At 32.4% G+C, this 16,016-nt stretch overlaps 1 protein-coding gene across 1 annotated transcript; it reads right to left on the bottom strand.

The window, feature by feature from the left end:
• Positions 1-3,217: 3,217 nt before the first annotated feature.
• On the bottom strand, positions 3,218-15,189 carry LOC124359012. The gene is made up of 5 exons (XM_046811343.1): positions 15,042-15,189; positions 13,487-13,598; positions 10,584-10,708; positions 8,268-8,382; positions 3,218-3,372 (listed from the first exon to the last, which is right to left on the bottom strand). Exons 1-5 carry the CDS (start codon positions 15,103-15,105, stop codon positions 3,267-3,269), a joined length of 522 nt encoding a protein of 173 aa, XP_046667299.1. The 5' UTR covers positions 15,106-15,189; the 3' UTR covers positions 3,218-3,266.
• Positions 15,190-16,016: the final 827 nt, after the last annotated feature.

The following is a 16,016-nucleotide window of genomic DNA, read 5'->3' as shown; positions in this document are numbered from 1 at the left end:
TACATTAAATTGTATAAATGGCAATAGCCTTATTTAATTTCAATAAACGTTGAATCGCAAAAAGTACTTGCTCCGCCGGGAGTCGAACCCGGATCTCTCACTTGCCGGGTGAATGTGCTACCATTACACCACAGAGCGCTTACTTTTTCCGATTCAATTATTTTGTATTTGGCCGTATCTGTCACATATGCGTTTAAATAAGCAAACTAACATATGATCGGAAGACCAAATACCTGTCAAACGACTTTTATTTACATTAAATTGTATAAATGGCAATATCCTTATTTAATTTCAATAAACGTTGAATCGCAAAAAGTACTTGCTCCGCCGGGAGTCGAACCCGGATCTCTCACTTGCCGGGTGAATGTGCTACCATTACACCACAGAGCGCTTACTTTTTCCGATTCAATTATTTTGTATTTGGCCGTATCTGTCACATATGCGTTTAAATAAGCAAACTAACATATGATCGGAAGACCAAATACCTGTCAAACGACTTTTATTTACATTAAATTGTATAAATGGCAATAGCCTTATTTAATTTCAATAAACGTTGAATCGCAAAAAGTACTTGCTCCGCCGGGAGTCGAACCCGGATCTCTCACTTGCCGGGTGAATGTGCTACCATTACACCACAGAGCGCTTACTTTTTCCGATTCAATTATTTTGTATTTGGCCGTATCTGTCACATATGCGTTTAAATAAGCAAACTAACATATGATCGGAAGACCAAATACCTGTCAAACGACTTTTATTTACATTAAATTGTATAAATGGCAATAGCCTTATTTAATTTCAATAAACGTTGAATCGCAAAAAGTACTTGCTCCGCCGGGAGTCGAACCCGGATCTCTCACTTGCCGGGTGAATGTGCTACCATTACACCACAGAGCGCTTACTTTTTCCGATTCAATTATTTTGTATTTGGCCGTATCTGTCACATATGCGTTTAAATAAGCAAACTAACATATGATCGGAAGACCAAATACCTGTCAAACGACTTTTATTTACATTAAATTGTATAAATGGCAATAGCCTTATTTAATTTCAATAAACGTTGAATCGCAAAAAGTACTTGCTCCGCCGGGAGTCGAACCCGGATCTCTCACTTGCCGGGTGAATGTGCTACCATTACACCACAGAGCGCTTACTTTTTCCGATTCAATTATTTTGTATTTGGCCGTATCTGTCACATATGCGTTTAAATAAGCAAACTAACATATGATCGGAAGACCAAATACCTGTCAAACGACTTTTATTTACATTAAATTGTATAAATGGCAATAGCCTTATTTAATTTCAATAAACGTTGAATCGCAAAAAGTACTTGCTCCGCCGGGAGTCGAACCCGGATCTCTCACTTGCCGGGTGAATGTGCTACCATTACACCACAGAGCGCTTACTTTTTCCGATTCAATTATTTTGTATTTGGCCGTATCTGTCACATATGCGTTTAAATAAGCAAACTAACATATGATCGGAAGACCAAATACCTGTCAAACGACTTTTATTTACATTAAATTGTATAAATGGCAATAGCCTTATTTAATTTCAATAAACGTTGAATCGCAAAAAGTACTTGCTCCGCCGGGAGTCGAACCCGGATCTCTCACTTGCCGGGTGAATGTGCTACCATTACACCACAGAGCGCTTACTTTTTCCGATTCAATTATTTTGTATTTGGCCGTATCTGTCACATATGCGTTTAAATAAGCAAACTAACATATGATCGGAAGACCAAATACCTGTCAAACGACTTTTATTTACATTAAATTGTATAAATGGCAATAGCCTTATTTAATTTCAATAAACGTTGAATCGCAAAAAGTACTTGCTCCGCCGGGAGTCGAACCCGGATCTCTCACTTGCCGGGTGAATGTGCTACCATTACACCACAGAGCGCTTACTTTTTCCGATTCAATTATTTTGTATTTGGCCGTATCTGTCACATATGCGTTTAAATAAGCAAACTAACATATGATCGGAAGACCAAATACCTGTCAAACGACTTTTATTTACATTAAATTGTATAAATGGCAATAGCCTTATTTAATTTCAATAAACGTTGAATCGCAAAAAGTACTTGCTCCGCCGGGAGTCGAACCCGGATCTCTCACTTGCCGGGTGAATGTGCTACCATTACACCACAGAGCGCTTACTTTTTCCGATTCAATTATTTTGTATTTGGCCGTATCTGTCACATATGCGTTTAAATAAGCAAACTAAACATATGATCGGAAGACCAAATACCTGTCAAACGACTTTTATTTACATTTATATATTATGTACATTATATATATATATATATATATATATATATTATATATATATATATATATATATATATATATATATATATATATATACAATATATATATATATATAATTGCTCCCGGCGGAGCAAGTACTTTTTGTGATTCAATGTTTATTGAAATTAAATAAGGCTATTGTCATTTATACAATTATATCTTATATATCTGTATATATATAAAAATCTTGAGTCACGATGTATGTTGCCAATAAACTCCAAAACGACTGAACCAATTTCAATCAAATTTCACATGTATCCGTAATTTAGTCTAACTTAGAAGATAGGATAGTTATTATCTGAATTATTCGCTTATGTCGTGAATATAAACGAATAAAATGAAGAAAAGTTTTCAAAGCGCCTGCACATTATAACCTGCAATTACGAGATAGATACGTATATTAAACAGTGAAACACTATTTGAAGGCGCTAAGTTATGATGTATAATTGTCTAAACTAAATTTTTGGTTGAACTTAAAGGTTGAGTGGTAGACCACTTTGTAATAAAATACATTATGCATGTACAATACATTTTTGACATATTTTCTTGATCGTGACATCAAGGTAAAATCTACATCGGGGTTGGAAATATAATTTACTTCAACCAGAAATGCTCATACGCGGGCAAAACTTACGAAAAGCGTGCGAAGCCGCGGGAAACAGCTAGTATATATATATATATATATATATATATATAATTATTTTGATAGTTATTTTTCCTGATTCTTTAATAGTTTAAACTGCTCTCCATGTTACTTTTATTTTACTTTCAAGAATTAGGCAAAAGATTAACCTAACATTTTATTGATTTATTTTCGTTAGCTTTTTAACTATCTTTAAAATAGCAAAACAAAATATTATTCATGCAAGAGATTTAAAAAATTTGGGTTTTATAATATAATTAATATATTGAACTTAAAATTATATGTATTTTTAATTTGTTATAAGTCATAATTGATTAATTCTTCTTGGGTGGGACAGCTTTGGAACAGCAGTCCGGGTATGGCTTGCTAGGATCTTCAGGAGACAGCGTGTAACCTTCTGGTAATGCAACCAGTCCACACCTACAACACAATATAAGATTATAAACTACTGACTACTCTTACCATTTATTTCCTTATTGCCAGAGTCAGATAATACGCAAGCATGATATAGTTATGAGATTAATAATGATTATTATTTAAATAGATGTGGTATACAGTTATAAATCACATGGAATGAATGACTGAGTTAATGAGTTCGAAAATATATTTTCTTGGTAACGTACTACATTAACGTATAAATGGTGATAATTAAGCCTTAGGAGGACTTTATAACAATTACACATCAACAGATACCACAGCAAAACCTGGCATACCGTAACTAGTAATAGTAAACTACTCTTCTGTGTACATGGTGATCGGATGTCACCTTTGGGGGACGGCCTGTCGGGGGTAAGAAGAAAATCTTTAATGATAGCCTACGTTGAGTTTAGTTAAACTGAAAAAAATGCCGCTAACTGGCTTTCAAAAGGTTGATCCATTCGGAAGAAATTGTTGTTTAAAGTTTGTAAAATGTTTAATACTTTGTACATAGTAAATTGTACCGTACCTGTTACAAGTTGAAGGAAATACTTATTTGAGGGAACTAATTTCAAAGTATGGGTTCAACAGGTCTTATTGTCATACTGTATATTATTATGAAGAGTATTATTAGTTTTTTAATTTAAATTTTTTAATAATTTCAATTTGATCAATTTATCTACTGGAGTTATCTATTTGTTTAGTAGTGAGAATTTGTTGAGGTTAAATGAAGGAAGGGCTATGTGGGCCTGTTCAACCTTGTACTCTTGCGCTAATAAAGAAATTATGTTTATGAGTACGTGATAACACTTATAATAATATAATTATAGTTATAATTTGTATAACAATTTCTAAAAAATCTAAAACATAACAATTATAAATGACGAAGCACCACTCCTTAGCAAAGCCTATTACTCGAGGGACTGGATAGTTTAATTTCTACCAATCTTTGTTTTAATATTAGTCTGCATTTCTTATAGGCTTGAAAGTATGCACGAAACTTCATTCCTATATCAGAAATACCGATTTCGAAGCTAGTGCATGTCATCATTCCATGGGATTTGTAAATATGTTTACATTGGTATTATGGGTGCAGCAGAATAAATAAATCTGTATACAAACTCAGTACACTCACTTGAAAAACACGTTCATAACTTTGTGGTGACTTGGTGTGTAGACTTTTATTATTTAGACACTCTTACGAAATCCAGTTTAATGATAAATAAATGTGAATGTATCATTTAGCAAGATATGTCCAAAAATATTACATATTTCTGTATACAAACTCAGTACACTCACTTGAAAAACACGTTCATAACTTTGTGGTGACTTGGTGTGTAGACTTTTATTATTTAGACACTCTTACGAAATCCAGTTTAATGATAAATAAATGTGAATGTATCATTTAGCAAGATATGTCCAAAAATATTACATATTTCTGTATACAAACTCAGTACACTCACTTGAAAAACACGTTCATAACTTTGTGGTGACTTGGTGTGTAGACTTTTATTATTTAGACACTCTTACGAAATCCAGTTTAATGATAAATAAATGTGAATGTATCATTTAGCAAGATATGTCCAAAAATATTACATATTTCTGTATACAAACTCAGTACACTCACTTGAAAAACACGTTCATAACTTTGTGGTGACTTGGTGTGTAGACTTTTATTATTTAGACACTCTTACGAAATCCAGTTTAATGATAAATAAATGTGAATGTATCATTTAGCAAGATATGTCCAAAAATATTACATATTTAGGCTTGAAACATGGAATTTGGCTGAGCTTTGTTGAAGCCTATTACTAAGCAATATGAAATAATTTATCTTTTGATTGCCAAGAGATATAAAAAATTCTTTTCCGTATGATTGCCGTTATATCTATCTATTGATAGTGAAATGAGCTACAGACTTGAAATATTGCGTCGAATCTTAGCAAAACCTGTTAGGCCGCACTTAGTCGCCTACTCCTACCTTGTTATTATAATGATTGTAATTATGTTAAGTTATTATACAAGATAGGCCTAAGGTTTATTTCACTATCAAGGCATCTCATTACAAGGGGAATAGCGTACACTGAACTTAAATGAAATAAATAAATAAAATAGACAAAGATATTTATCGACTATAAGAAAAACGAGGTTGCTAATACAATTCAAGACCCTGGGCTACCGGACTGTTAGATCGAAATGTTTGTCTAGTGTGGACTGCACAACAATTCCATGTGATAATAAGCCTCATCTGATTAAAAATTTCACACCTGAAGAAGATACTAGATATCAATCCTCGAAACGTTATGTTATACCTTTGTGTAACAAATTACGTCGCAAAGTATTCGAAATCCTATCTATATTATACTATTTGATTAAGGTAGAAATGTGTACTCAGTTGACTAATTCTCGAACGCTTTGTTGTTGTTACATAACTCGTAAACAAAGAACATATAACGTTACTACATTACATATAACTCGATAAAATCATTAACCAATTAAACACAAGTTATGGTAACGATACTCATATATTTGAATATGATTAATGAGTATTGTTGACAAAATATAATTTAATTCAGTGCCTACTGGTTTTCCTGTCACAGAGCTAACTGTTTGTGGCTGTATATAGTTATAATTACGGACATCATTATGAGACAATACAGTGATCACGGTTACAATTAATTAGCCATATACAGTACTGTGTTTAAATCGATTATCGTCGTTCTACTAATCTCCTAACACTTCAGATTCAAAGTAGCCTAACAAAATAACAACAAATCCCAACATTCAAACTGTTGGTGGTAAAAAAAATTGCAAATTAAAAAAAAATATAAATATATCAAGAAAATATATTATTAGTTTTAATATTACATAATTTAGAAACAGTTTTGTATTAAAAATTTGCTTTATATAACCAGTTCTATTTGCAAATTTTGATTTTATAACTGTATCACAGTCATTATTTGAAGTAAAATTGCACTAAACATCTTAAGACAGTTAGATATAAAGTAGAGTAAAAGTAAGTAAGGTTTCATTAGAATTTATTAAACAATTATACTTAAAATATGTTACCAAATAAATTCACAAAAATGTACCCATTGATCGGCAATATTAAAGTATAACTATTTTTATAAGAGTATTCAGTAATTTTTCTGTTACATTTACTACTATTCCTTCAATTTGTCTCCTTAGTAATTAGCTAGGTGTTATTTAATACAAAATATTTAAAACAAGTTAATACGAGGAAATTTTATTCTGTTCATAAATTTTACCTCTGTTTTACACTGCTAGTAATATAGTATACACGCTTTAATTAAATTCTGTAAAATTATTCTGTATTATACAGATGATTGGAATAGTAAATTGGAATATAAGAAAGGCAATGTAATTGCTTAGATAAATTAATAATGAACAAAACGCAGCTTTTTTGTTAAAGAAAGTAAAACTAAAGATATTTATCATGTTATTTAGTCTGTTCACCCATATAAAAATTTAAGAGTAAAATTTGTATAAATATAAGAGAGTCAGTCAGTCACTGCTACACAAAATTTAGATTGGTAAATTAGGCCGTAAATGTAAGATAGTCCTATATATTATGTCAAGAAAATTATAAATTCCAGTAAGAACATAGCATTTTCAACGCTAAAATCACTCGAAATTTCAATACACTATTTTGATATTCATCTTGGCATTAGCAAATATGTCTTTCTTATAAATCAATGCTCTTGGCTAAGCATTAAAAAACCTATGACTCAGACGGCTGTTAATACTTATCTCGAGAATATCTGGAACAAAATGTGGTGCAGAGAACACCACGTTTCGAGATCTGCAGTCTAATCTCTTTCTCAGGTGGATAACTAACACATACAAATCTGGGATAAAATAAACAAATACCAGAGCTTCGAGACACGCATAAGTCAGGAATCACAACATTCATGTTGTGTGTCAACTCCAGGGACACTATCTGTCTACAAACAAAACGCTCATTATTATTCCGAACTAGAGAATACAGGTCGCAATAGATAGATGCACGTAACAATCAACCACAGAGATCCGACCTGAGAAAATAATAATTGGTGATCTTCAAGGCAAAAATAAGACGGTGGTAAAGCAGGAAACAGGAGTGAACTTTACATATTTAATATTTCCATATTTCAGGATTTCTTGCTATTTCATTTATTAGAATTGACAATCAAAAGAGTAGTCTAATTTCGACTGATGGTTGACTGACTTGTTGGATGAACGAAGCCTCCATTAATTTCCTTTTAAAGAAATGAGGTTCCAGATGTATTATGCTGCGTTAATCCCAATTCGTACGATGATGTACAATGTTGGCTTTTCTGTTAGCCGATTGTTTGTTTTACCTTTATAGTGTATAATCCTAAAGTTTCTTAGTCTATTTGTCTCACCTATGTGTTTTATTTTAAACTAAAATTTATAATGTAATCACAGTTTTTGGTATCTGTGTGACTTTTTTTGGTTTTTGTTTATGCGAGACTGTAAGTAAAAGTGTTATGTGTTTAAAAAGTTTCATTTCTACCTAATAACCTAATTTTCTCTATAAATAACGGCACATAAGAGATTAACATAAACGTAGGTTTATTTCTATTCTGATTTAGTAACTCAGGAATGATTATTCTGTACCCTTTACACTCGTTTATTACTTGGAAAATGTATGAAAATCGTGTTTACTTTAACAAACTTAAATTGGAATGTACGGCGTATAAATCTAAACCAATTCCTTTCAAATAGCAAATGATGAACCAAAATGGAAACACGTTTACTGTTGAGGAAACAACGAACAATGTTACATTAAATTATTACTATACAATGGTAAGACTTGATGTAAGTTTCATGAAACTAAAAGTTGTTGGAAGAAGCAACCGTAAAGCATTACTTACGCTGCTTGAGTCCATTTGTCGTTCCCGGCGCAAACGTTAAGCCCACAATAGCCAGGAATGTCTCGTTGCTGTCCTACCTCGTAGATTTTACCGTCCTCAAAGCAAGGCAAACGCACTAAATACAGGAACAGAGACTGTAAAAGTCTGTAAATGTAAGGCGTATTACAGTTAGCATATTGTATTGTAACCTTTGGAAAGAGTAAACCATTGTAAGTATCTGAGGATTATTTTGGACGAAAAAATGAGTTTTGAACTACATATTAATAGTTTGAATAAAAAATTAAAATCTTTCATTATAACTTTTAGGCTTAATAAACTCTATACTGCAATATTTTATAATATGTTGTATTAATTTGATTGTCTTTCAAATATAATACGTATTTGATAGACAAATTAAGAACCACCCAAAACTACTTGTTACGTGTCATTTTAAAAGAACTAAAAAGGGAAAGTTCCCTTCCCCTCATAGGTATTAACCACCTTTGTTATTTGATGGTGGAATAAATACATTCTTATTCTTCTTATTCTTCTTATTCTTCTTAAACCTGTTCAACATATTTTTGTGTACAAAATCCTAAGATTGTTTTGTATTAACAGTGGGAATGTATAGGCAATGACAATATACATTATTCTACTAGTTATGTAAATGGACATAATCTTTGACTACCCAACGTAAATAAATCTCAACGTACAATATACATTATTGTACTAGTTATGTAAATGGACACAATTCTTGACTACCAAACGTAAATAAATCTATTTTTAGTCATTATTTTCAGCATTTGGGACCAAAGTGTTTTAATCACATTCCAGTACACATTAAAAATATTCAAAATTTTAAAATATTTTGTCAACAAGTAATTATTTGGCTTATTTTGCAGCAATACATTGGCTTTTTAAGCACTGTGATGTCATAGGGTGTAAGACACTAGAGTTTCATGATCTTAGTATATCTTGCACATTGCTTCTTATAATTTTTTATTAGTATTTATTGATATTTATTAGTATTTATTGTTATTTATATTTGTTTATGTATTTGTGGTGTATCGTTTATTTCTGTTGTTTAATGTATATAATTTATTTTCTGACTTGTGATATTGCATAAATATTTTTACTAGATACAAAAATGGTGGATTAAAGTAATCTAAGATGCTAGACTCTCATAAATGTATATTTGTTGTTTTTTTAATTTACTAACTAGCCACAGTATTTATTCATTGGCCATTATATTTATTCAATATTTAAAATATAATAACAACTGTACCGTATCAAAAACGTTTTTGTAAACGTAAGAAGTTCTTCTTGGGACAGAATTCAATAAAACCGTTATAAAAGTAAGTAATCTTTTAGGATAGTTCATGTTTATATTATTGTCAATATTTTTGAAATTATGTGAAGCTTCTTTTTAGTAATAGTTATCGAATTCCCGTGGTATATCCTCTGAGGGGTGGAGTCCATAGTGGTGGAGAATTGTGTATTTTGCTATAACGAATCCATTAAACAATAGCATAAAAACAGAGGAAAAACAAAGGAAAAAAAAACGAATCGAAACTTTTGACTCAATATATGAAGGCAGACCAAATTGTAATTACCTATCAATAAATCTGTGAAGAAATAGGATTTTTGCGGACATTTTCCATCGTTCAGTGATACAAAAAATCAGTAACACTACGTTTCGAGATCTGCAATCTGATCTCTTCTTCAGGTAAAAACTAACCTAACACATAATTAGAAACTATGTTAAAATAAACAAATCATACAAGAGCGTTGTGACACGCCTAAGTCAGGAATTACTGTTAGTGAAGTTGACACACAACATGGTGGTTGTGATTCCTGCCTTAGGCGTGTCACAACGCTCTGGTATGATTTGTTTATTTTAACATAGTTTGTAATTATGTGTTAAGTTAGTTATTTACCTTAAGAAGAGATCAAAAACGTAGTGTTACTGAACGAAAGTCAATTTCCGGAAAAATCTTGTTCCCTTCACAGTTTTAAGTTCGATGAATATGGGTCCAGTCACTTATTGATTCCAAAATCTAACCGTAGGATAAAGATTATGATACTATTAGTAGAATACCTAGACCTGGAAATATGAATTGCGTTGTAATGATACTTTTTCCTGAAGATAAATTGGTAAAATCAAAGGAATGAATGAATTTTTTGATTAAAGGTTGTTTATTGACAATGGTTTGAAAGGATAACAGGATTTTGGACTTCTTATAACGTGAAATTACATTTTGTAATATGTAATGATGGTAAATGAATTAATGTTTCTCGAACATTTCATAGAAAAAACCCAGTTTCGGGGTCACTCACAGGAGGGGTCCTCAGTGGTGGATGCAGGAGGAACTGGTTGCGGGCAACATTCAGGGTACGACTTGCTGGGGTCCTCCTCTGTCAGGGTCCATCCTGCTGATTCATCTACTCGTATGAGAGCACAGCTGAAACAGTCAAATTGAGGATGCACATAATTTTCTATTCTACATTTACTCATCAAAACCAAATATAATGTTTATCTGTCCGATCATTTCAACTTTACCTTTGATATTAGTTAATGACCTACAAAAACAGACACATTACTATCAATTCAAATTCATCGATCATCAATTTTTAATAGGTCCTTTATTCTGTTGAAACTTGTCGTCTTTGTTGAACGCTTTCCCTGATGATATCAGATGTATTGAGGACCGTGCACGGTCCTACACCTTCGGGACGGGGGTTAGGGTCATTTCATTTATTGAATTTTGTTTATTAATTTCATTCATATCAAGTTTCATTTTTAAAATGTTTTAAATTTCAATTTTTAAAATGTCATTCATTCGTTTTAATCATTCATTTCATTATTTCTTTAATTTCATTTCGTTAGTTTGATTTAATTTCATTTCTTTCATTTTATTCATTTCGTTTTATTTAATGCATTTATGTAATTTATTTAATTCATTTAATTTCATCCATTTAATTTCATTTCATTTAATATAATTAAACTTTCTCATACTTGAAAAATATCCACGAACAACACCAGAAGACATTCGTAATTTTCCTCATATCTTGAGTGGGCCAAAACCGGACCAAAGACCTTAATGTGCCATTCTATTAAATCTTCCAGTAAATCCTATGGGAATGGCCTGGAGACATAGTGGCGTTAGGACTTAGGAGGACTTGAATAGTTTGTATAGTTTTCAACAATAGAACAGACATATCGATTCAAAATTCAAGAGCGATAAATAGGATTAATAGATATTTGAGTCCACAACTTTTACCCACTTTAATTCACCTTAGATACTGACATATGTAAAATGTGAAATAATACCTGACTCCCTATAGCATTAATTTCACTGAAGAACCTTTTTGAGTGTCTCCTACTCAGTTAATATGTAAGATCCAAATTTACAAAATATTCGGTGTTTGAAAACCACCAAAATCTTCTTCTGGTCTCGGTCTTGATCGCGAATGGCTAAAAGACGATGTCGGCTTTAAAATTCTATTTACGAATAAGTCAATTTTTGCGAATGTTAAGTTTTGCTTAAGTTCACCTTGTTCTTGGTGCGGCGTCTGGAATCTGACCCTGTCACATCTTTGACTTTTGGAATCTGGAGTGATGTTTGTCTGAACAGATTAAAAAAGCCGAAGATGAGTTCCAAAAAAATCTGTTAGAACGTCAGATTTCAGACAGGGTCCCAAGAGGAAGGTGAACTGGAGCTACATTTAACATTCACATTAAACCAAACCCTACCATAAGTTATGTGTCGAATACTCGGTTGCACCGCCGTGTTTAGAGATCATGTCTAAAACATCGTAGTGCACTCAATTGTGCATCTGATAAGACAATGAGAATACCTCTTCATCTAGATTACACTATATTTTGTAGTCTAGGTTTTTGGTGTGGAAACGATGTAAAGAGTTTATTTTGAGTTTTTTCGATGACAGATTTGTTTTATCTCTTCAGAGGAACATTCTAGGATTAAAGTCTCTGAGAGCTTCATCTTTCAGATGCTGCACAATGAGAAAGGCGAACTGGAGCTAAATTTAACATGCACATTGAACCAACCATAAGCATTATAATACATTTTTGAAGTCAACCTTTCCTTAATGCCTACTTTCATAGCATGATAATTCTAATTCCATTCACCACTCTTTACTCAATTTACTTTAGTATTAATGAGATAAATGACTCTTTTCCAAAGAATACCAGTTCAAAATAGTGTCCTAGAACAATAAAATTCAGCGTCACAATACTGAAATGATCAGAAAAAGTTATGGTCTCCAAGTGACAAACTGGATCACACAGCTTATTGCCAGCACTGAGATTTCTGTGGTTACGAAGGATCAAACTGTAGTTTCCGTAACGTACATTCTTCTGTAGATTATTGTGGGAAATCAGTTGATTTCAACGTGAAGAAGTATGAATATCTCGATACGGAAGTCTACCAATGTTATCGGTTACACTCAGTCACTGCCTTTAAAAATATTTTGTCAAGTTCTACACCATCCCATCTCTCCTTTTGGATACCTTTAATCCATTCATTACTTTTTAATCCATTACAGTTTCTACTCGTTGGTAGAATACTTAGAAACGATTAATCTACCATGATCCCTTCTCTGCCAAAAATATATACTTAGAACAGCCTTATATAGCTCAACATTATGTCCATCATTATTGACACTTAAAAGGACCGACTGAAAGAGTCACACATGACCAAGAAACAAGTAAGTAAATTATTCACATAAAAGAGAATATAGTTGGATTTTTCTTTTGTGAATTCAAATGTGCCATTTTTATTAATCATTAAGTGCTACATTTTGGTTCTAAACTATCATTCCCTAAATAAAAACACAGAACGTATTGAAGCAATAAAGGTGTGAGGTTGATAATATATTGTTTTATACATAAAAGTAGTCTTATACTTTATACTTAAAAACCATATGATTGTATTTGATGTGTACAAATTTATTTTAAAACTGCACAGCAATTATTCGGATTTACAAAACGTTCACACATATTTAGATGAATCCTTCACAAAATATTTATTTTCTTGTAAATCTATAACGGTTTAACTTTTCCCTTCGATAAATATATGAAAGAGAATATAAAAGTTCTACGTTTATAAAGATAGTATTTTTTTAATGGATACAAAAATAAAACAAAATTTATTTATAATTTTAATAAATAGAATTTTGGTCAGTTGCGTTTATAAAATAAGTAACTCAAAGTTACATACCCTAATTTCGTGTATTCGTCATTGCCCTTGCAAGTGGCTTCAGCACATTCACCGACAGGCTGCCATTTGTCTCCTTTCTCGTAAATGTTTCCATTGGTCACGCAGACTTCCTCTGTAAGCAAGGGACACGAATTATACATTTACCAAAGTGTTCTACCATCACACACACACACACACACACACACACACACACACACACAACACACACACACACACACACACACACCACACACACACACACACACACACACACACACACACACACACATCGTTGGGGACGTCATCAAACACTGCTTGTATTTCGATCGTTATTTCCAGTTGACTCTTAAAATACTGACTGTTAGCCATCGATCATTTAAACAATCCAAGGATATAAAATGATAAGTGTTTCCTCATATTCAAAATCAATATGAGGTGAGAGTTATCTGTGGTTATGTTGGACTATTATATCACCGTATTATTATATGGAGATGTTTTGTTAAACGGATTCTTTTCAAACATCTAAACGATAAAGTAGAAGCAAGTTTGGGATTTTGTTGCATTAACCAAAAGGCTTCGCTGAGGTTAAATGAAAAATTTCACTGTTATTAACAATCTAATTATTGACAGATATAACGTCAGGCAATCATACGACAAAGAAAATTTTAAATATACTGCAAACAAAGAGAAAATATGTCAGCCTACTGAATATTAACGCTTAAACGACGCTCAGCCAAATTCCATGGTTGGAGATGCAACATGGTGGAACAAATTTTTTTGCATGTCTTTCTAAGTAATGAAATTTTATCCAAAATTTCAAGCCTGCAGATGATATATTTCTCAAGACATCTAGCCAAATGATAAATTCATTTTCATACATAAACTCTCGAATTCATATTAGTGTTTAAATAATAAAGCTAACACACCAAGATACCACAAAATTATGTATATATTGGGATGGTTAGGCTACATTTGTTAATATGTCACGCGTTAAAATGTGAATGTACTGAGTTAATTTAAAATTTGATTTACTCTCCTATTTTCTCTATAAATAATACCAATATAAAAATATTCGCTAACGCTGAGCCAAATGCCATAAAGTGACATGGACCATAATTGAACCCAGTGTTGCTCATTAGAAATGAAGCTTCGTGCCCAGTTCTGTCTTAAAGACTAGACATACAGAAATTAAATGTTTAAGTGATGAGCATTTTCATTTATACTGTTAAACTTCCAACTTTGCCTTTTTTTTGCATATTTTGGGAACAATAATACATCAAAACTTTAAAAGGAAATCATTGAATGGAAGGGAGTTCACAATGACATCTTGCGATATATTCAAATCCTTTGATTTATATAAACCTAAAAACATTCAGTCATAAGCAGATTATTCAATAAATTCGCTGAATAATAAAAGCAATTTGAAAAACTTAACTACATTAAATATGCTAAGAGTGTTATTTGTAGGGTTTTCATGAATTAGACCTCAGTGGCCAAGAACATAGAATTTTTAACTAATGCAAACATTTTAATTATATTTAATAAAAAGTATGAAAGTGGTGTTAACCATTCCTACCTGAGTTGGGAACCGCAAATGCAGCACCGAGGATCAAGACAGCTACCGTGCCATAACTAAGCATGTTGCTGCCAGATACTTCTATGTATCCTGCATTTCAGGTGTTTAAATACCTAATTGTTACTAATCACGTACTGCGTCTCGTCACAATACAATTTGAGCCCAATTGTCCGCTTGTGTGAACAAGTTTAATTAGTTTGATCCATATGAATTTGTGTCGACAAGTGTATACGTGTACATAATGAGCAATGCATTGTTTACATAAGAGTCTGTATTTAAAATTGAAAAGACTAGCAGCACCATGAGGTGTTGTTAACCCTAAAATTGGCCTTACTATTTAACCAACTCTGCAGTGTCTTCCACATGGCATTGATTAGTGTTCATGGCTATCAAAAAATGATGACTTCTCATTACAGTTCTAGTTGCAACTCTGCACGAATTTCAATGCTCTATGGTAACTATCAAACGGTTTCGAATTCCTGGAACTCAAATGAAGAAATGTGTTTTAAAATACTTGCTTCAATCGTTGCTCCAAGTGATTAGGAATTTGTCGTTGCAGTGTATTTAATGTAAGAAAAAAAGAGGTGATAGTAGGATGGATGGATTTCGATTGCAGTAATGTCTTGTAAAATGGAGAAATATAACAATCTAGGGGTATTTCGCACTGCAGTTGGTTTCTTCATCGACATTCCTTCCCACCCCTCACCCCACAATGTATTCCTATCTAATACCTTTCGTATACAACTTTTGTGCCTGGAACTACAGAATTAAGATTGCCTGATTTCATTCCTGATAACTGGTTGAGGTGGATGAAAGATCAGATCATGCGAAAGGGTTTAAACTCTCCAGAAGTTCTGCTTGAGGTTGGATAAGGATTTTCCACAGGAACGTGCTTATTGAGGGAGTTCCTATGTGTACTATTGATGAGGTTGAGAAATTTTGGCATCTTGATCGCATCGAGGCATCGTTAAGGCA

Source organism: Homalodisca vitripennis, chromosome 4 (assembly GCF_021130785.1).
Source record: "Homalodisca vitripennis isolate AUS2020 chromosome 4, UT_GWSS_2.1, whole genome shotgun sequence".
NCBI classification, from domain to species: Eukaryota; Metazoa; Arthropoda; class Insecta; order Hemiptera; family Cicadellidae; genus Homalodisca; species Homalodisca vitripennis.
Note: the sequence above shows the minus strand (reverse complement) of the source record. Positions and strands in the feature narration are given on the sequence as shown.